Genomic DNA, 21,589 nt, shown 5'->3' on the forward strand with positions numbered 1-21,589 from the left:
AGCTTATATGTACATGTGTGTACCCTACACAGGTCCACACCTTGTCCCAGTGTTAAACTAAATGATGAATGGAGTGACCCAGCCCATTGTGACAGAGGGGACTCCTGTCCATATTGCCATACTAGAACTGAACAACAATTCCATCCTGAGGTGACCTGCTGTTAATAGTGTATATTATTATCCTGTTGTCCCATCAGATCTACAAGTCCACCAAGTGTAATGATGTACAACAAACAGGTTACTGCCCAAGGGGACCATTTTGTGCATTTGCTCATAATGATGGTAATAAGGATATTTGGTTGTATGTGATGTGATCACTGTACAACTTGTAGGTGAGCTAACTGAGTCACGTACCTTAACATCAGATCCGATGATCACAGGCAGTAGTCCAGGGGTGGGTATGACACACTACGTTACACTTATAGTGACACAACATTTTACAGATGTCCAGTGGTGGGTCAGTAGAGGCTGATCCATTATTGAGCACATCACCTATAACTACTGCTTATAAGACATCACAACCACAGCCAATAGGTGAGTGCTGACCCCTTGTTATATGTCATACCCTTGTGTCATGTTATACTCTCGTCATGCTTCATTTTGTATCCTTACATCATGCTTCTTGTCTTGTCATGCATTGTGTCATACCTTATGTGTGCCACATACGTATCATTTGTGGCAGCATATGTGTCACATTTCAAATCTTATGTTGTGCTTCATAGCATATATCCTTCTCATGCATCTTGTCATACCGTATTTCCTCGTATAAAAGCTGCATTTGATTAAATGTCTGTCTAGATTATAAGCTAGGGGGTTTACAGCACCTTTGGAAAATAAATGCCTGGTCTCAAATAGAGGCCCCGGGCTATTACTTGAGTCTACTGTTAATGGCTTTGATTGTTTCCCTTGTTGCTGATGCTGCTTCTTACTTGAGTTTAGAACCTTCTAAGAGATGAAGGTACTACGAGTAATCACGTGAGTAGTCCATACGAGTTTGAGTGCATGCAGACATGTATGATACATCTATTTTCCAATCATTTTCACTTGTTTATATAGTCAACACACTGTATCACTGTTTTCCTCGCTGTTTTCTATGCTTGCCATTACAGTAATCCCATCCTACCACCACCAGAATTTGATTAAATGCTGGACGTCAGTCAGACCCATCTAAAATAAATGCCCGGTCTCAAATAAAGGCCCTATTTGTTTACAGGCCGGGTCAAAAATGCTGGGAAGGAAATAAAAGCTCGGACTTTTATACAGTACTCTTGTGTGAAATGTATTTCTATTGTTTTACACTTGGGACTCAATAGCTGCAATAAAAAACTAAAAATGATGGAGTTTGCTGGGGTTCCACTTTGTTAGATATTCAGATTGTGCTTCATGAAAGATTGTGCTTCATGAAAGGTAGTTCTGTAAAAGCATTTTGGACAAAATTAATATATTACGGTTCAGTGCATGCAACTTCCTGTCACATGCACATTCTATTAACGAAACAGTGATGCTTTACTGCATTTCACAGTGAAACCTGACTAATGAGGTTGCTGTATAATAAAGTCATGTGAGTGTCACTATTCATTGGACTGGACTGGAACACTGGACTGGACTGACATTTTTGGTTTTACACATTCTATGGTTGGATCTACAGAGTCCTGCTAGTAAGTACCCTGCGGCCCACTTCTAAGCACTGAAGATGAACAGTGAAATATGCGAAAACTGTCTTTTAATAATTTCACTGCTGTTCATTATGCCACTATACAGCATTTATTCCTTCCTATCCCCAGTGTGAGCAATGCTGCAGGCAGTGCAGGGATGTGACAGCAATAGTTAACCAGCGATCAACTTGCCAGTAGACAATATCCTTTGAGATATCCTTAGAGCAAGCTTGAGGAGCAAACTAGTCTCACGTAGCCAGATCTCTGGTTCTGTGCAAGGGCTTACCAATTAGAGATTTTTTCAGCCTTTAATTGATGTGCCCCTGAAACAGAAGTCTGGCAGTGAGATACTTGCTCCTCAAGCTTGCTACTTGAAGCATATTATTGTCTACCGGCAAGTTGATCGCTGGTTAACTATTGCTGTCACATTCCCTCCACTGCCTGCAGCATTACTACACACCAGGGTAAGGAATAAGTGCTGTATGTTAGAGTTAAAGCACCGCCGCGTGTGTGTATGGAAAATACAATATGAGGGTGTGTGTCGAGAGGCTAATACAGCACGAGGCGAAGCCAAGTACTGTATTTGCCTCGAGACACCCCCGAGTACTGTATTTTTCGTACACACAAGCAAGGCGGTACTTTAAGTGTTATATTGTACTTCCTGGTCGTCTGGCTCGGAGCAATTTTCTCTAGTACTCAAACCGCTGCGATTTTTGGTGATAAGGATATCAGTAAGTGTTTAACTAATCTATTTCTAGTTGTAGAACGAACTAATAGGATTAGTTTGGCTAGTTTTAGCGATTTACAATGTCACGCATGTGATCAATTGTGCTGTCTTAGTAGAGTCGTGTTTAAAGAGCTTCATGATCAGACGATCAGTAAGTGTTTATACAATCTATTCCTAGCCATAGAACGAACTCGTAGGATTAGTTTGGCTGGTTTTAGCGATTTACAGTGTTGTTTATGTAACATTCCTTAAACAAATTCTCCACATAACTGTACTGTATTTGCCCAAGTGTGCTGTGTTTGCCCAATTAAGCACATAACTGTACTGTATGACTCATACAGTACAGTTATGCAGTTGATTAGTACTGTATGGAGAATACGATACACGGCATCGCTTTGATCCTCCCACGCAAAGTACAATATAGTGGCATAATGAACGGCAGTGAAACAGTTTTCGCATATTCCACTGCTCGTCTTCAGCATTTAGAAGTGGGCTGCAGGTGTCCTAAGGGTGCTTACTAGCAAGACTCCATAAATTCAACCATAGAATGTGCAAAAGCTAAAAATATGTCAGTCCAGTCCACTGAATATAGTAATGCCCAAGTCACGCTGCCTAATGCAGCCACCTGCTCAGGAAATTTTAGCTCAGAGAATAGACATGTTTCTGTACTGATTTTGATGTATTACCCCTCTGGTTTTTTGTGTAATTTACTTGAGAATTTGCTTTGGTGTTTTCAACCTCCTTTGCCCTTAGACCAGGCAAAGTTTGATTACTTTTTTTCTCATCCCCGCCCTCTTCACTTATTACCCTACCACCTCAAATTTCATTTTTGCTGTTATTGATCACGTGCACACGTATTTTGATGCTGAGAAGACTGGCTATCATTTCATAGTACAGCTCAGCAAAGGCTGTAAAATGTAAGTATTAGCTTTTAGAAGGCTTTAGTTAACCTTTATAGTGACAGATAGGGTGACAAACAAAAGGGTGACACGTCACATAAGGGTATTTGACATGATACACGATACATCACATTAGGCCAGGCAAACTTGATTATACTTGTTTCTTATCCACAAAATTTGGGATTCTTGTGTGGGCGGGAGGTCATTATTCACTATTAAAGGAAATGTTCCAAACCACTGGAACAGTAAGCGCTTCATGTGATACTCTTATGTTGGATCCCCATGTGTCCTGGTATTTATATGTCAAATGTTATAATGTCACCATATCACACACAGCCAACCAGAGGTTATTCTATCAAGAAACTAGTAGTAGTGGTAGTCCATTCCAGAGGGCACCTGGAGCAGAGTTTAGGAGTCAGTCATTAGAGGATCAGGATGGGCAGGTGAGGGGTGGGGCTGGTCTGCATATGGTGATCATGTGATGCCGCTTGCAGTCTTATTTAATGAGACAATTAGAAGACATTGAGAATGACTCCAGTCTTGATGAGATTGAGAGACATCGTAGGAAGCACAATTTGATGAAGCTTGCTAAGATGCCACCAGTCAGCAGCACCACCACTGCTAGCATGACATTTAAACCATCCAGTCTGCCATCGTGTGTGACTGACATGTTAGAGGCAATGGTGGGACCGAACCTTGATGACCTAACATTAGATGATATTGATAGTAGTGGATTAGAGGCCATTACCCCTGAGGTGTGCTTGTGCATTATAGTCTGTGTGTCTGTATGTAGTGTGTGCGTGCGTACGTGTGTGTGATGTATTGTGATGTCATTATTGTTACCAACAGGAGCCATTACCAGGCTCGGCTGATCTGGTTGGACAGTCACCAATAGCCCAAGGGTTCATGCAGTCATTTATGTCACATTCCAGTGGTAGTTCACTACCTTACTCTACCCCTCTTGGTCCATTGTCACCATTCGCCACTACCACACCACAGTCAGACACCACCACGGTATAGTGAACATAACAAAGCCACATTGTTTACCTTTCTTTTATAGTCATTGTCATTCTCGGACATCTCCACTGGATTTGGACCCCTCCCACCCCTTAATATCCCTAGCAACACCGGAGGCATGACCATGCCTCACATGATCTCCCAACCAGCACAGTCACCAAGAACTAGAGTAAGTGATGTGGTCCCTTGGTAGCAGGGGATGGTATAAACAGTGAACCTGAGGACACAGGGATCCAACTTTTTTTGGAATTATATTCAAAGTGTTATACATTCTACACTTACTCTGCAATTCGCTGTCTAGTCTTGCAGTCAGCATTGCCAGGCTTGTCACAGTACCTGACATAATTCCTATATCAGTTCAGAAGTTACAAGCACCTTTGAAAAGGGGTATGGACTGTCAGCTGACTATATAGTTAGGCCCAGCTGGCCACTCATGCTGCTTGATGAGTACACTAGTCTATTTTATCGCCAGCTACTAAAGTTCAGAAACATTGTGCAAGTATCTTTGTCTTTCAGTGAAGTCACTTCAGTGAAGCTGCTTGTCACACAGACTTCATGCTTCATGTGGTGCATGAAAGTGAAGAGACTTGTTGGAATTTATTAATACCCTGTGTGGCTGGACGTATGAAAAATGAGTGGCCTATGGTACACAGTCCTGACCCTTTTCAGAGTAAGCACTTATAATTTTAAATTGGTATGGGCACTGTATGACAGTGATCTGGCCATGCGAGACTAGATACTGACTCAAAGAGGTATCTAGTACAAAATTCCAAGAAAGTTTGGTCCTTGCTTCCCAACCTTCAATGTTTATGCCAACCCCACAACAGGGTTGGTATGGGGTTGTGGAAGACAAAAGATTTCTGTTTTACAGCAAAATGGACCTAAAGAACTACAAACATGACTGCTCTTACACAATCGAATGTGTGCCATAAGAAGCCATTTCTGCTAGTGTAATGTGTACTCCAACTTTGTAGTGTTTGTCTGTTATTGTATGTTACCACTACTCTCTCTCACCTCCTAATTTCCTTTATGGCATCACTGGTGTTAGTAAGACATGATCTCAGTTGAAACAGATACCATACTTTGTTCCTGACCATTGTTCACAACAAATACACACAAAGTATGTTACTATCGGGTACTCGTACTTGCTACACAACTCTAGACTCGTGAAGGGGATCAAATAGTGGGTGAGGTACCACCGAGTGTTGTTCTACTATGTAGGGCTCACAGATAATGGAGAATGAATTGTTTAACCTGAGGGAGGAGCTGAAACAAGCTAGAGCTAAGCTAGCTACTTGGGAGGACAACTGGAGACAAGCTAAACAAGTTTGCGATGCATGGAAACACGAAGCAGAGGATGCCAACAACAGAGCAACCCTGGCCTGTCAAGAGAGGGACATGATTAGACGAGAACAAGAACAACAGGTAAGGAGTGTGGTTGTGCAACTTGATGTTATGTACCCCACATGCAGACACACCACTCTATACACCTTCACAAACTGGCTGATGCCAGTACATTAGACAAGTTATCATTGAGCACATTAGAACAATTACATGTCCAATTGAAGAGTGACGTAGACAAATTGGAAGCTGTAAGTTGTTATCCAGTATTACCAGTGTTTAGTACACCACCAACAGGTGATCAGTCATAGACACTCTACTAAGTGTGTCAAGTGTCAAGAATACCAGCGTTGTGTCGTCACGCTGCCATGCAAGCATTGTGTCTTGTGTGAGTCATGTGCGGAGTCACTCAACGAAGGATCTCCCTGTCCCCACTGTAACATGGCTATAAGCAGCAGGTCCACTGTTTTCCTGCCATTGTAACAGCCACCGCAGCAGCCATGTCCCCTTAGGATGTTCTCATTTTAGTAGTACTAATTCAAATGGTCCATCATTTGAATTGTTTATCAGATAATTATCAGATTTTTATTGGACATTCATTTCAGCAGTTTTTTGTCCAGAGTAACTATTAGGCCTGATCTTGTATATATAATTATAGTGCATTTTTATAACCTTTAATATTAGGAGTATTCAATGTAGGCGCCACTCTGTGATATATGAGTTAAATTGTCAATGAAATTTATTATTAAAATATTTAATTCTGTAATGATCATCGATCGTCACACATGAAATAACAAAACAGACATTTAATGTATTATCTATCTATACTGTCCACATTAAAATATATATAATATATATACTATCTCTGGTGCTTTCTGTAGTACTTGTTAGAGCAAGTTTGCAGCTTGCAGATTCTCTCGGATGATTGTCTCCAATACAACTTTAAATACAACTTGAATATTACTGGTGTCCGTGGCTGTGGTGAAATGTGGATAGATCAGCTTGTCCTTATTCATGTTCCTTGCTTGGAATTGTTCTTGAATAAACTTTGCAGCAGAATCAGCGTCACGATCATCCCCTGTATGTCACCATTCAGTTGCATACGCCATGCCCACATACACAGTAATATACTCACCTATGTACTTTGGAAAATATAGTCGTATGTGACGTTCTGATGTCATGATTTTGTCTGTAAACAAGTCCATCTTGTTTAAGAACAGGATCTATGAGTATAGCGGTAACAAGTGCACCAAATTATTAGCAATTTGTCATACCATAGAAGTTTTCACAAAGAATTTGTTGTTGCAAATCGCTTGAAACAAGTTCAGTGACTCTTCCAGCCGGTTCTGTCAGACAACACTAGATTAACAAGTGGAATAGAAATATCTGTCAGCTTACAGTAGTGCCATCTTCGAATAGTGTCATGTCATAGCCACTTAGAGCTGCTACAAACAACACTGCCCTCACATCATCAAAACATTGTATCCACTTTCTTCGCTCTGACCTCTGCCCACCAACATCCACAAGTCTGTGACACAGTACACGTATACTGCATACCCACTATATGCCATACCCCCAACCTGTATATTAATCGGCCAACTTTAAAAGAGGTCTCCACAACTCCCGTGGTACGAATACGTGATCGTAACACATCTTGTTCATTGGGTGTGTAAGATGGGTCCAAGATACGACCCATCTCTTCAAAATAACTAATACACTAACATTAGAGACATGCTCACAATACACAGACACTTACTATGGAGCTGAATCGTTCAATTGGTACTCATAGGCACGCTTGTAACATTCTTGGAAGCCACCGTCATTCCAAATCATCTTGAGTGAGTCACCAACCCCGGCTGGGATCAAGTTACCTGGCTCCAAGGGGGTGGGGCAGCTCAGTATTCCTGAGGCATGCGCCTACAGTGGAAGGATAATCCCCTCTCTGACTAGAGGACATACACCCACCTGGTTTGATGGATCAGCTAAAGTAATTTCTAATTTATCCATTGCCTTGATCACGACAGCAACAGACAGCAGTAGATTACTGTGTATAGTGCTCTATAGCATATATTGGATAATTTGATTATGGTGACTTCAGGGGGTGTACCTTGAAGCTGGTTAATTCATTGGTGCTATACCCATCTCCATGTATTATCTTCATTTGTTTAACCAGTGTACTCTTGCCAGACTCGCCAGCACCTAACAGTGCAATAATTAACGGTCCAAATTGACACAAACACATAACGCTACCCACTACCAGCACAGCAGATCGCATACCTAGCAATAAGATCTTGATCGTATTCTCAAATTCCTTGGCATCCTGGCGAAGATCTCTGTCTATAGCTGAACTACGCGACTTCGCCTCTCGCTCTTCGGGCGTTTGACTAACGCAACCGCCCATCGTAGCGCACGCGTTTCACTTCAATGTCTCCAATTCTCAATCTTTTTCTAGTAACACAAATACCACCCACAATGACAGCAGGACGTTGCAACGTAACGCCCCACCCGTATTCACAACACACGAAGTACGGTACAGTAAGTAACAAACAGCCACTTACTAAACTGTCAACTATGAAAGTGACAAGGCGACTGCGCTAACACCCTGCTTCCATTTTAGTTGTGTCGCACGTGAGCTACTATATTATAATCACTTCTCCCAAAAGGCCCACGTGTGTACATGAGCGAGCAAGAGATAGACACATCCGACCCCGGGCCTTCTTCCCAACAAGCGACAGACACGAGGGACACTTTCAGCAGGCGGGTATTGTCGCGGATAAACACCCTCCGCCACCACCGAAAGTTGTGCGACGTTACACTGCGTGTGTACGACAGTGATGGACAAGCTACTGAAATACGGACACACCGCGCGGTCTTGGCCGCGTGTAGCGCCTATTTCCTCGCCATGTTCACTCATGAGGTGAAGGAGAGTCAACAGGATGTGGTGGATATACAGGGAGTAAAGCCAGACATTATGACAGCCCTGGTCGATTTCACATACACCGGGGAAATTGATATTAATGTTAACAATGTACAGGAAATATTGGCAGCTACTTCACTGCTGCAGTTAACTGAAGTGCAGGAGTTGTGTTGTGATTTCTTGAGAGAACAGTTAGATGCTTCAAACTGCCTGGGAATACGTTGTTTTGCTGAGGCTAATGGTTGCCCACAGCTCTCCAGTGTGATAGACAAATTTGCCCGTAAGAACTTTGTTGATGTCGTGCAGGGTTCAGAATTTCGTGACCACTCTTGGGAAAAAATTGTGTTGCTGATAAAAAGTGATGAATTAAATGTGAAGGAGGAAGAGGAGGTTTATGAGGCTGTCATGAAGTGGGTGGAGTACGACGTGGATGAGAGACTACAACATCTTCCCAAGTTGTTGAGTCATGTCCGACTCTCTCTTTTGTCCATTCCTTACCTGATGAACTCAGTTGATGTCAACCCTCACATCAAGGAGAACGTAGAATGTAGAGATCTCCTTGACGAGGCGAAGCGTTATCATTTACTGCCAAACCAGAGGGATGATTTGAATGAAAGGATGGTACCTCGATACTCCACCATTGGTTCCTTGTATGCCGTGGGGGGTAAAGAGTCCTCAGAGAGTATCACTCGTTCTGTTGAGTGTTTCAACATGTTGGATTGTAAGTGGGAACAGTCTCGTGAGATGGTACAGCGGAGACAGCAACTAGGAGCTGGTGTATTGGAAGGAAAGATATATGCAGTTGGTGGTTCAGATGGATCAGTCAGACTAAACAGCGTTGAATGTTATGATCCAGTGCACAACAGTTGGTCATTTGTTGCACCTATGAACACTTGTCGGTCAGGTGTAGGTGTCGGTGTGATGGGTGGGGCTATGTATGCTGCAGGAGGGTATGATGGCCGGTCATGTCTCAAGGCAGTTGAACGGTTTGATCTGGACAAGAACATTTGGAGTACAGTATCCCAGATGAATACCAGAAGAAGTTTCCCTGGAGTTGCTGTACTCAGCGGCAAACTGTATGTTTTTGGTGGAAATGATGGGTCATCTTTTCTCAATGTTGTAGAAGTGTATGACCCTCACATCAACCGCTGGAGCCTGTTGATGCCCCTCACCAAACCAAGGGCTGGAATTGGTGTGGCTGCACTAGATCAGAGAATTTTTGTTGCTGGAGGAAATGATGGTACATCTCGTCTGGACTCCGTCGAGTTTTATGACCCTCGGACGAACAAGTGGGCTAACAGTGCCAAGATGTTATCAGCAAGAGATGGGGTGTGCCTAGCTACTCTGGGGACAAAGATACTAGCTGTGGGTGGTATTAATGGACCTTCATATCTTCGCTCTACTGAAGTGTATGATGTAGTGGCTGACAAATGGGAGGTGTCTGCTGACATGAACACTTGCCGCGCCGCAGCGGGTGTGGCGCTATTGTAATATAATTAATTGTTTCCATGCCAACTGAATTTTGTAGTATTGTTTGTTTGATGTCTGGGGTGGGAAGAAGGACGTAGTTAGCGGGTGCACTGCCCACCAGCAAACTTGTTAGAAGATGGACAGTGTTCGTACTAGTCCAGAACAGCTCGCCAGCAGTACAATTAGTTCTCACTCGCTGAAGAACATAGCTAAGGAAGTTCTCCCACTACTGACCGTACCGAAGATAGATTTACCTGATGGTGATCAACCAGGACAGGTACAGACCCGTGCTAATGGCGCAGTCATTAACTATTTTACTACACAGGCGTCGCCAACTAACCAGCCGATACCCAGCAGGTAGGGAGGTTAGGATTGCGTGATGCTGTCTGCATTATACGTGTATTTAGAGGTGTGGCTAACAGCGCCATGCACGTTGAAGATAAAATGAGTTTGGAGCAATTTGAACAGCTAAAGGACAGGTTTTATCAGGGCAGTAGCGATGAAGATGGTTACCTCACCAAGGAGGAGTTTAAGTTTGCCATCAGCGAGCTACTAGGTGTACGGGACCAAGATCACGTGTTGTCACTGCTGTTCGTGAAGGTGCAGCTCCTCTACACACATTATATAGCTAAGTATAACTGATTGTACAGCTAGCTGGGCTTGTAGTTAACTATGTTAGCTATATAGTATTTATGTCCCAGTAAGTAATATGTGTTGTGTAGTAATATGTGTTGTTATTGCCTCAGGTGTGTATTACACTTCTAAGATGTCACTATAATAGGTGTCACCTATGCCTACAGCTCTGTTATATTAATACCTTTACTGTGTATAGCTAGGACTAATTTTTAGTGCAATATTTCTCACCTTGCGTTTATGGATTTTGCAGTTTTTAAATTTTACATCCTCAAATATTGAGCTATCATTCAACAATCTATACATCAGTGATTACATATAGTACCTGTGTAATAAGAAATTTAATTTTTGGAGGTTGTTTCCTTTTGTGCAGAAATTTTCTACTATACAGTATTAGCCCACAGCAACAACAGCCATCATACTTAACAATAACTGGTGTTGCACACAGATTGACACCACATGTGATGGACTGATTGACTGGAACCAGTTTTGCTCCTACCTGTTGATGCAGTTCCAGGATAAGGACAGGTTAGTGTATGGTAGACCAGTACCATTCCAGTCCCAAGTGAAGCTACGTCACAACATGTACAACAAGGTGTGTCCGTCCTACCCTCCCATATGCGTGTCACTGTCCCTTAACAGGAGACCATTTGCCGTATAATGTATGCTACTAATCCTCCCCGTTACATTACAGTTAGCAAGGTGAGGAATAGGTAGGTAGGTCAGTGTGTCATGTTGGTCTCAGGATGGTGCAGTGTGTGTGTGGAGCAGTTCAATGCAGCTACAGAGAGGCTGTAACATTACAGTACAGCAAACCACAAGTCCTCAACACTCACGAGCTAGTGGCAGTGGGGCACTTTGGGTCACTGACTGTATCTTAATGAACAACTGTAACAAATTAGTAGTGGCAACCACATCTAATGAACTACTCTTCCTCGACTTGTCAACTACACTGTGTCACTGTCAGCATAGATTATCAGGTGTGCACGGATTATACTCATTTTCTGATGGTAGTATATCAATACACTATACAGAATTATCACATATACCACTGTGCCTGGATTACTACTATGAGCCACAGGTTAGTAAATATGAAAGAGTTTTTTTGCCAATGAAATATTAGTTATGTTGGTTATCCTAATACAGCAACCAGGAGGATCATCATACCTGTTGTGTGGCGATGAGTCAGGTAATGTTACTATACTACACTTCCCCACCCCTACCATCAGATTGTTCACTGGAGTGGACACCTCTTCCAGACCTGCTAGGATCACTCTGCAGGTAGGCAGCCCCACCCATACATTACCATGACTGTACAACAACAACAGAACGTCATGGAGGGGAGATCACCCAAGTGTCAGATCATACCTTGTATTCATGATGACTGGGTACAACAGATCCAGTACATCCCACACAACCACTCGTTCATATCATGTTCAGCTAGTAGTAATAATTCTCTGGTGATCAGTGATATTGAGCAGAAGAAGAAACCCTATGTGTTTAATCTGAGGAAGGTTAGTGTGGCAACTCTTCAGTAATGCAGTGAGACCTGGACAGACAGCCAATCCAAGTTTTCTGGATAAATGTGAATGTACATATAACGGGTCTGACAGGGGAGATTAAGATGAAAGATACTCTAATAGAGCAGTATATAACAGTCACCTATACTATTACATTCAATGAAGTGCTCAACTCTTTATATATATATATATATATATATCCTGGGGACACACCCCTTAGCTTTAAAAAGAACTGCCATTAAAATTCAAGAGATAAACTAACTGATGTGATGAATATATTTGTGCTCTTAAATGTTTATTTTTAATCAGCAAGACCCTCCAGGGATATAAGGCTGAATTGCTGATGTACGATTAAAATCAGTAAAGTGTGTTGCAAGAATGTCTACAAAATGTAGACTGATGGTTTGCTACAAGCACATGGTTACAAGGTGACCTTATTGCACAGTGACCTTATTAGACCAGGTCTCACTGCAGCTTATTTAAGAGGTCTCACCAATGCAATAATTATTATACTATCTGCCTATCACATTATAGGGTGTGTCATGCTTTGACTTCTCCCACAAAATGGACATACTAGTCACTGGTAGTATGGATCACCTGCTACACATGTGGAACCCTTATGTGCCGGGGAGATCCATTGCTACGATGGCTGGGCACAGTTCCACTATTATTGCTGTTTTAATAGATGATCAAGATAATGCTATATTTAGCTTCTCACAAGATGGGGTAATAACAGCTGCTGTTAATAGTAACGTGTGGTATTAATAGCACAGGTGTTAATGTGTTGGGACCTCAATGAGCACACGCTACTACAGTACATCACAGTGAGGTTCCCCTTTACCCAACGACTACCAGACTATGGTCCACGCCCCCTCTACCACTCCCCCTCCAGTATCATAGTAATGTGTAATGAACACATTGCAGAGTACCAGTTAGGAATAACTGATCACGGCCACTCTCAGAATAGATGGACCGTCACTACACAGAAATACCCTCTGTGTGCAGCCCTGTATTCTGTTTCTTTCCATCAGGTATATTGTGTTTATTTGTAGTGTGTATGCAGATTTTACAATTGTTAATACAGTTTTCTGTCTGAGTATTGAATGTATACATTGTATGCCACATAATCTCACCCTCACTAAACTATTGTTTACACGGGATATGGAGCTTTGACTTGGATCAGTTGTTTGTATCGATCCATCCATAGAGTAGGGGTGCAGCTCATATGCTGTATGGTTGTTGATTTTAAAGGTGCCTAAAAATTATTCCGGTTGTAAATGGAAAGGTTTCAACCTGTTCACTATTTAGTCACAAGTAGTTTGTATTTTTTTTTGGTACAATGTAATTTTAGTGCATGACATGGTATAGAACTTGGTACAGTAGGATGTTTAGCACAATGATGAGATAAAAGTGGATTGGGTTAAAAAAACTGATGCCAATTACACTGGCATCTCTTTTAAACTACTTTGACTGTTCTAATAGAGTATATCAGCTTCACAGTTTTGGCAATCTATACCATATAGAGGGAAACTATGGCAAATAGCAAGCTAAATTGCATTTGGCAAAATAAACTTTGGCAAATTCAAGGTCAATGCTTAGGTATGAAGATGCTAATGTGAGGCACTACGAGTAATTGGCGGGTAGAGTTGGGGTCGTTACACTAAAAATATAACTAGTTACATATTACTCGTTACTTTTACGCGATGTAGCGCGCTACAGTTACATATTACTTACTGAAAAAAAGTAACAAGTTACATATTACTCGCTACTCTGAGGGCTGTAACTAGTAATAATATTACATATTACATTTGTTCGTTACAAACTATAAAGTAAGTCCAACCTTCTAAATACAAGTTACCAGCCTATACAAGTACCACGAGCGAGACACATGTTTCTCTGGTGTAGTTCAGCCACAAATACATACTTTGTTGTTGTATCTTGCACACACTATTCATGCCTATAGATAGCGCTGTCTCCAGTCTTGTCTGGACCCAAAATGCAATCAATCATGTGCCTGGATACAATGCGCCTTAAAAGGAAGTAACGCATTACATTCGTTACAATTTCCGTATGTAATATCCGTTACATATTACTCACTACTTTGTCATGTAACGCGTTATATTACTCGTTACTGTAAAAGTAATATTATTACGTAACGCGTTACCCCCAACTCTGTTGGTGGGTTAAACTTTGGCGAATTTGTAACAAATCGCCAAATTCACCAAAGCTTCCCTCTATACGGTATTATTGATTCTTTGAGAATTTTTTTTATTTACAATCAACACAACTAATTGGGGTAGATTCAATAGATGACAAGGGGAGGGCTATACCGGGTCAAACACTTTCTCCAAAAAAGTTCTCTAGCTAGCTGTAGTGTTTGTTATTGCATCTGAGTGGTTTAAACAGGATCTTCATTCCAGTTACAATATTGAGTAGGTCTTGTTGAGTAGGAACTGGCTCAAATTCAGCAGATTATATATTTGTGGTGACTGTATTATTAGAGTTGCATAGACTGCTCTATTAGAGTATATTTTGATTGTTTTTTTGCAAGCTACATATTGCTGGAAAGGACTGTTGGGAGGATGGTCTTGGCCCCTCTAAATCTGTCTTAAATGTAGCTAGCATTAATACAGCTGTTTTTCTATATATTATTTTGTATAGCATCATGCGATATAGCACTATTAAGCTGAACTTGGGGAAGGTGTTTATCCCAATGCTTGATCTGCCATTGAAGTAGCATATAGTATAAGAAATATGTGCAAGATGGTAATTACATGTTCAACTATGCCAAGAGTTTTGAGGGAGAGTATCTAATAGCTCACAGAATAGCCCACAGCCTGTCCTGTACAAACACCTGTGTTAATTTCACCTTTGACCAAACCCTAACATCCAAAGAACTGACTTAGGTGTACCTTAACATGTAAACAGAGTCCTCTCTCTTGGTCATACCATTCAATAACGATCAATTATTCTGTTGATTATTAAGTATTTTGTGTTGTCATGGTTACAGGTGGTGGTAGGCGGGGAGGGGTCAGAGGTCAATGTGTGGGATATAGACTCTGGTGAAATGGTCGTCCAATTTGGTGATTGTCATGGCAACAATGAGATCACTGCCATGACGATTGATAATTCTGGACGTCGTCTGGTTACAGGATCACGTAAGGGAGACATTAAGGTATGATAATGTAATGCTGTCGGATGTTGGTACATTGTGATACAATGAGACCTGGTCTAATCTACAGGTCACTGTGTAATAAGACCACTGGCCACTGTTAGTATCTATAGTGGTGTAGCCCCCACAATAATATTAGCAAAATTGTGCACTTTTTCATAAAACTATAAAACTTACCTCATAAATTGTAAATCCAAAGTACTGTGTATTAAATCCTCAAGCTTGTCATTAGTGTGCAAAATGACTTACCAAGATCAGGAAATATAATTAGCACAAAGATCAGGAAATATAATTAGCACAAAGGTTACTGAAGGTTTCACCACATATTTATGTAGTGACTTATAAACTGCACACTCTGACATGTGATGGTACAAAATTAGACAATGGGAAATAAAGGTAGCCAGACTAGCTGCCCAGCCAATATAATTGTGTAAATAATCCACACAAGTGTATGTATGCTGCAACCCAGATGAAACCTCACATCATTATACTGACAAAATTACATATTGTTGTATAACAAGAAATTGTTGAATAGTTAAATTTTCAAAAACTCAAAAATAAAATGCATTATTGAATATAAATTTTCGTATTTTATCAGTAATACTAGTACTAATAGTTTTAATGATAATCAAGGTGACTTGAATGGTAATGAAGTTGGCAGTGTTGGGCAAGTTACTTTGTAAAAGTAACTAGTTACATATTACATATTACTTGCAACTGAACTATTTAGTTACAGTTACATATTACCCATAAAATAAAGTAACTGTAATAATATTACAAGTCATATTTATTACTTTGTGTCCACAGTCTTAAGCTGTCACGTATGAAACTACCACCTTATCACGTGACATGATTGCGTTGTTGGACAATATGCAAATTTTGGTTATAAGTAAGAAGCTGGTGAATAAGCTTCATTCAGTAGGTCTCGTTACTTCGTTGTGGATAGCCGTTACTCAGAGGACAACTAACGAGATTAGTAACTTCGTTACTTGTAGTAATAATATTACGTAATATTACGTAATATTAGACTCGTTACAGTAACTATATTACTTAGGTAACGCGTTACATTTGTAAGTAAAGTAGCTTGCGTTATATTACCTGTTTTTATAGCGTATTTCGTTATATTACTTTGTTACCACAAAAGTAATAATATTACATAACGCGTTACATAAGTAACGCGTTACTCCCAACACTGAAAGTTGGATTGGTTACTTTACCAGTTAGTTCTAGTAAGCAGACGTAGATGACAGCTACAAGCTGAACTACTAAATGGAAGAGAAAATCATGTAGTAAAGTATTCAAGAGTGAAATGAGAGTTTTGAATAGACTGACCCTAAAAAATGGGTGCAACTAGATAATTCAGTGTATTGGCTTGTGGATTGAGTCATGAATAGGCAGGATTTTTTCAACCCTTTTAGGCAGTACAGGTGCCACAAGACTACTTACTGGCCGCTGGTTGGTGAACCATGGTTGCTAACACTTGTGAACTGAATGACAAGCAAATCTTGCCAAGCAAGAAACCGCATTCTTTCTTTGTTAATAGCTATTCCTATCTCACTAATCAAAACAGTAGTATCTACTGTATGAGATCATTCCACTTCATGATTCACAAATCCTTATATTAGTTAATTATAAAGAGGGTACAGTTTTTGAAAATATGGTATTGAATTTATTGTCAACCACCCTTTTCCAAAAATTCAGCCTTAATGTCATGGGCATTAACACACTGATGTAACCGTTACATATGCCAATGTCCATGAAATATGAAACAGAATATCTTGCAATGAGAGACATAATATATACCTATTAGGCTCTGTGATGTAGAATGAGTTATGATGACACTAGTACATGTGTCTATATAAGCAATAATAATATCAATGGTAATGTATCAATTATCAGTGAGACCCCTCATCATGCACTATGCTACTGTTGAAGCCATACTACTTGTTTGCAAACAATTCACTTTGATCAGGTGTGGAACTTCCTGAGTGGAGAGTGTCAGAAGACTCTGATGGCCAGCTCAAAGGAGGCAAATGAGGTCACCGGACTGATCCACCTTGTAGACAAGAAGAAGATCTTATCAGTTGGGTGGGATAAGAGGATTACAACATTTCCTGATGTGGCTGATGTAAGCATTTAACCTAATTGATAAACCCTGTTATTATCCTAATCATGTGTTTGTACATAAACCAGCTATGCAAAATCCCACCATCTTTTACTCTCTTGTGAATGAGATAGCAAAATATGTACATAGTAGAGAGAAAAACCTGTTGCCATCAATCCAACTACATGCTATCAAAGTAAGAGTTAATTAGGAAGGCAGCAAGACTGATCGTGAGTCAATTAATGACAAAGAACCATTGTTCAGTCTTTCATTTGTTAGTTGTATTTAGTATTTAGTATTTACATTAATTCTTGGCCTCACCAGATTCTTTCAGTCACCAGTATGAAATACTTTTGTGGAAACGACCTTTTCTACAGCCAAGCTGTTTTTTCATGTGATACTGAGTACTTGAAGTTATCACATATCCTCCTGTTGCTGCAGGTGCTGACAGTCTACCCTGATGAGTTCTGGCAGTGTGAGGGAGGTCAGACTCACCACAAGGACGACATTTTGTGTGTGGCTTACTGTAGACCCAACTACCTGGCTACTGGTAGTTTTGATGGGCAGATCATAGTGTGGAATGTTGACAGTGAGAAGATCATAGCAAAGTATAGGACTAGAACTGCTAGCAAGCTTGATACCATGTAAGTTCCCACTACCTCTGCTTGTAGTGTGTGCGTGCGTGCAGTGGAATATATACTTTATCATCAGTATAATATGTATCACCATAGCATATGCATGTATGTGTACCAAGTGTGGTAACTGGTACATCTAGTACACATACAGTACACAGTGCTAGACATCAGTAAGAATTGTAAAAAGTGTTTGACTTGGTAAACCTGGGACATTTTGGTCACTCAGTCAACCGTAACTCACATAATCTATTGAAAATAGTAAATCAATAACCAATTACTGACTACATATTTCTAGGCATTGTATAGTAGAGCGGCTAAGCAACAAATTTTGATGAAATCGCTCACTTTGTGATGAAAGCACCAAATTTTCTGTGGAAGTTGAGTAAGGTATACTAAATCATTTGAGATATGGTGCCATGTCAAACTCATTGCCTTAGGACATGTTTTGAAACTTTAAAACTGGGTTATAAGCCTATCAGTTTCTAGCTGGTTAGGAAACCATACAAGTACATTCAGAATCTTTATTTTTGCTTAAATCATTTCAAAGATCTTCAAAATGTGGTAAAATAAACTGTTTATAAGCACCTCTAATGGAGCCAATATTTTAGTGTCAAAAATACAGGCACAATCCAATAGAAATATATCTATGGCTTCATATACCATGACCCTCCGTGCTTCATAACATGGCAAGCTAATGACCTGGATGCTTTTGGATGTGACCATCCCTTGCTCCTCTATATGCAGATGAAAAGTTTCAGTATATTCCAATGATGCACTTTTATGACTTCCCAAATACATTTTCTATTGATTTTACTTGTCAGGTTCTTTGAGCATGATATGATTAATAATTTTAATGGCACCGTATCTAATATGAAATAGTATGAATTAAGCTAAAGTTGTACAAAGTTTGGTGCTTTTATCAAAAAGTGAACGATTTTTTCGCTTAGCCGCTCTACTAGTACTAAATGTAGGTACTTGAGTTATTAATTTTCACATCTGGCAGGCAATTAACTCGTACTGAAAGTATAGTGACCTCATCCTCAAGGTGAGCATCACTTAGAGTGCACAGTGGTAGATCTGACCCCTCAACAGATGCAGTACAAGACAGAGCAGGAGTAGCAGGCCAACCAGCCGACGCCACTTCTACCATCGAGTAAAGTCTGCATCGTAAGTGCAACTTTCAAAGTGGGAGGGGCTATGATCAGTGAGTGTGTCCATGTGTAGGTTGAAGACTCGACATGTTCCAGTAGACCAGTTAGTTTTCCTAAAGAGTAGGCTACAATCTCGTCTCATCATGGGTACTGGGGTCCTGGTGTCCAGTGAACACGGTGATGCCTGTTGTTATGAGTTGACTGGAAGGGAAACCCCCTCAGGTATGTGTTATCATATATGATAGTCATGCCGGTGAGCTGAAGAGTAGGGACTTTCCGGATTACTCAGTTTGATGAGGAGAATGTGTGGGCATTGACTACCGATCATACTAACAACTTGCTGGTAGCTGGGGACACTGCAGGATTTGTTTCCGTGTTTGATATCACTAGTTGGTGTCGTAACAATAGTACGGTATGTACACTGTGTCATGTGTCACTGCATGAGTCATCGTGTGTGTGTGTGTGTGTGTGTGTGTGTGTGTGTGTGTGTGTGTGTGTGTGTGTGTGTGTGTGTGTGTGTGTGTGTGTGTGTGTGTGTGTGTGTGTGTGTGTGTGTGTGTGTGTGTGTGTGTGTGTGAAAGTATACCATCGACCATATGCAGTGGTGGTGGCCGGTACGTATGTGGCAGTAGTATCATAACAACAGCATAACATGTGCGTGTTGCGTTATTGACTTTGTTGCAATGTATTATGTATGTCACTGATTGTGTCATTGGTTAGAGACTAGAGGAGGTATCATCGTGGCATGCTCATGTTGCAGAGGTGGTCAGTATAGAGTGTATACCACATGAATACTCAACTCTGGTGTTGACTGCCTCAGCTGACTGTACTGCCAGATTGTGGACTATCAATGGTAACTATATCGGCACCTTTGGGCAGGTTAGGGGGAGGGGGTGACAATTTCACACTTCACTAGTCATGGTTGCACACTAGGAGCAACGTTGGAGCATATCTGACCCATCAACACACCAGCATCCTCTGTGAGTAGGCAATAGCCATGGTAACAGTGATGAATTATGTCATCGTCACTAGTACCCCCTGGGGAGTCATGAGGAGACCATCATCAGGACTACTAGATAATGGTGGGTGAGACACCACATATCATGTGATCAGCATATGATCATTATGTAGTGCCATCTGCAACTAGCCACGCCCACTTAGCATCTGTAAAAGAAGGAGAAACTGACCAATCAGAACAACCTATGACTAACAAGGGGGAAGAATCCGTTAGCTCATCATCAATTGACCACACTTCCAATGTGTCAATAACCATGCCCACCCAACAGCAACCTTGGAGCAAAGGAATGAGCATTTTATTAGGATGTAAGGTCAGTGGAAATGTGTTACAGTGTGAGTGGTGGTGTGTCATATCCTATATCACCATAGCCTACCCTAGGACAGCCATACAATAAGACAATACAACAACGTATGAAGGGCAAAAAGGAGAGACGTGAACAGTATGCAGACATTGACCTCAAGAGAACACAAAGATTTGGGAACCTGTGTTCAGCCTTCCAAGCACTACAAATGCCAGTAAGGCCAGCCACCTGTTTCATCAACTATATAGCAACCTTACATAATACTGATATAGATATTCACAAGTTTGCCGGGCTACTGACACGTGTTTAAGCCACATGTATGTGGTGAACCCAACCCTATTATTATAGCTAACATCATGGTCTATCATAGACTGGTTAGTAACTAGGGGTGAATCATGATAACTGTATGCTCAAATGGTCTGCTACTTGTAAAGATCACAAGAACCATTTGTTATCAGTCCATTAGTCATCAAATTTACAAAACAGTGATGACACGATGTACATGTTTCATGCTGTGTCTACATGCTGGCATGCATGCACACATGCATGCAATCAGCATGCACATGCGCACAGCTAAGCCATGCTATGTAGCTGTTACTCTGAAGTACATTGGTGACCATGCATGTAGGAATGTAAAACGTCTATTATGGCTATAGCTATAGTTATTTTTGAATGCGATTGTTAGCACCACAGAATATTCTTAGTCACAAGTACCTGTATAATATCTATAGATACACTTAATACGTAGCTATAGCTAATATAGTATCATTGACTCAGTAATAGGTGACTGGTCTGTTACAGGTGATATGTGATGTAGATGAAAATGACACAACACTTCTGCCAGCAGCAGCTAGCCAGAGGAGATGACAAGCACCTCCGCCGGCACGTGGTGTGGCGGCGGGCGATGCGGGAAGTTTCTTCCTGTAAAATATAAAAACAATCATGTGTATTAATCATTTAATGACATCACTGACATCAGACGCGGTCAATCTTCTGTATTAATCAACGAATCCTTACAAGACTTACTGC

At 40.9% G+C, this 21,589-nt stretch overlaps 4 protein-coding genes across 7 annotated transcripts in view; 3 read left to right on the forward strand and 1 right to left on the reverse strand.

Moving 5' to 3' along the window:
* Window positions 1–6,397, forward strand: part of LOC136250116 (RING finger protein unkempt-like) — a 7,950-nt gene extending 1,553 nt beyond the window's left edge. For both annotated transcript variants that reach the window (XM_066042284.1, XM_066042282.1), the window contains 11 exons: window positions 33–150; window positions 198–282; window positions 333–394; window positions 444–534; window positions 3,618–3,724; window positions 3,776–4,036; window positions 4,131–4,295; window positions 4,342–4,467; window positions 5,520–5,723; window positions 5,771–5,890; window positions 5,937–6,397. In XM_066042284.1, the coding sequence (XP_065898356.1) occupies window positions 33–150; window positions 198–282; window positions 333–394; window positions 444–534; window positions 3,618–3,724; window positions 3,776–4,036; window positions 4,131–4,295; window positions 4,342–4,467; window positions 5,520–5,723; window positions 5,771–5,890; window positions 5,937–6,122 (1,525 nt within the window). In that variant the 3' untranslated portion in view covers window positions 6,123–6,397. The remainder of the gene's footprint in view (window positions 1–32; window positions 151–197; window positions 283–332; window positions 395–443; window positions 535–3,617; window positions 3,725–3,775; window positions 4,037–4,130; window positions 4,296–4,341; window positions 4,468–5,519; window positions 5,724–5,770; window positions 5,891–5,936) is intronic.
* On the reverse strand, window positions 6,361–8,356 carry LOC136250125 (guanine nucleotide-binding protein G(o) subunit alpha-like). Its single transcript, XM_066042296.1, has 10 exons — window positions 8,198–8,356; window positions 7,917–8,087; window positions 7,747–7,838; window positions 7,605–7,697; window positions 7,396–7,556; window positions 7,220–7,348; window positions 7,038–7,167; window positions 6,914–6,985; window positions 6,775–6,862; window positions 6,361–6,717 (listed from the first exon to the last, which is right to left on the reverse strand). Exons 2-10 carry the CDS (start codon window positions 8,038–8,040, stop codon window positions 6,527–6,529), a joined length of 1,080 nt encoding a protein of 359 aa, XP_065898368.1. The 5' UTR covers window positions 8,041–8,087; window positions 8,198–8,356; the 3' UTR covers window positions 6,361–6,526.
* LOC136250119 (kelch-like protein 20) lies at window positions 8,255–10,091 on the forward strand. The gene has a single exon (XM_066042289.1). It carries the CDS (start codon window positions 8,317–8,319, stop codon window positions 10,045–10,047), a length of 1,731 nt encoding a protein of 576 aa, XP_065898361.1. The 5' UTR covers window positions 8,255–8,316; the 3' UTR covers window positions 10,048–10,091.
* Window positions 10,051–21,540, forward strand: LOC136250113 (cilia- and flagella-associated protein 337-like). Of its 3 annotated transcripts, none has more exons than XM_066042278.1 (24): window positions 10,053–10,303; window positions 10,352–10,383; window positions 10,434–10,626; window positions 11,108–11,254; window positions 11,302–11,361; window positions 11,405–11,639; window positions 11,694–11,740; window positions 11,806–11,940; window positions 11,988–12,173; window positions 12,714–12,905; window positions 12,953–13,210; window positions 15,190–15,354; window positions 17,324–17,479; window positions 17,897–18,099; window positions 19,094–19,135; window positions 19,183–19,257; window positions 19,315–19,463; window positions 19,511–19,653; window positions 19,962–20,120; window positions 20,175–20,221; window positions 20,274–20,327; window positions 20,389–20,569; window positions 20,628–20,774; window positions 21,362–21,540. In XM_066042278.1, the coding sequence occupies exons 1-24, from the start codon at window positions 10,163–10,165 to the stop codon at window positions 21,425–21,427; spliced, it is 3,213 nt and encodes a 1,070-aa protein (XP_065898350.1). In that variant the 5' UTR covers window positions 10,053–10,162; the 3' UTR covers window positions 21,428–21,540. The 3 variants fall into 3 exon arrangements, with proteins under 3 accessions (XP_065898351.1, XP_065898350.1, XP_065898349.1); XM_066042277.1 differs by having other exon boundaries at window positions 20,274–20,323; window positions 20,373–20,569; XM_066042279.1 differs by lacking the exons at window positions 20,628–20,774; window positions 21,362–21,540 and having other exon boundaries at window positions 10,051–10,303; window positions 20,274–20,323; window positions 20,389–20,541.
* Window positions 21,541–21,589: the final 49 nt, after the last annotated feature.

This window comes from Dysidea avara, chromosome 3, assembly GCF_963678975.1.
Source record: "Dysidea avara chromosome 3, odDysAvar1.4, whole genome shotgun sequence".
NCBI lineage: Eukaryota > Metazoa > Porifera > Demospongiae > Dictyoceratida > Dysideidae > Dysidea > Dysidea avara.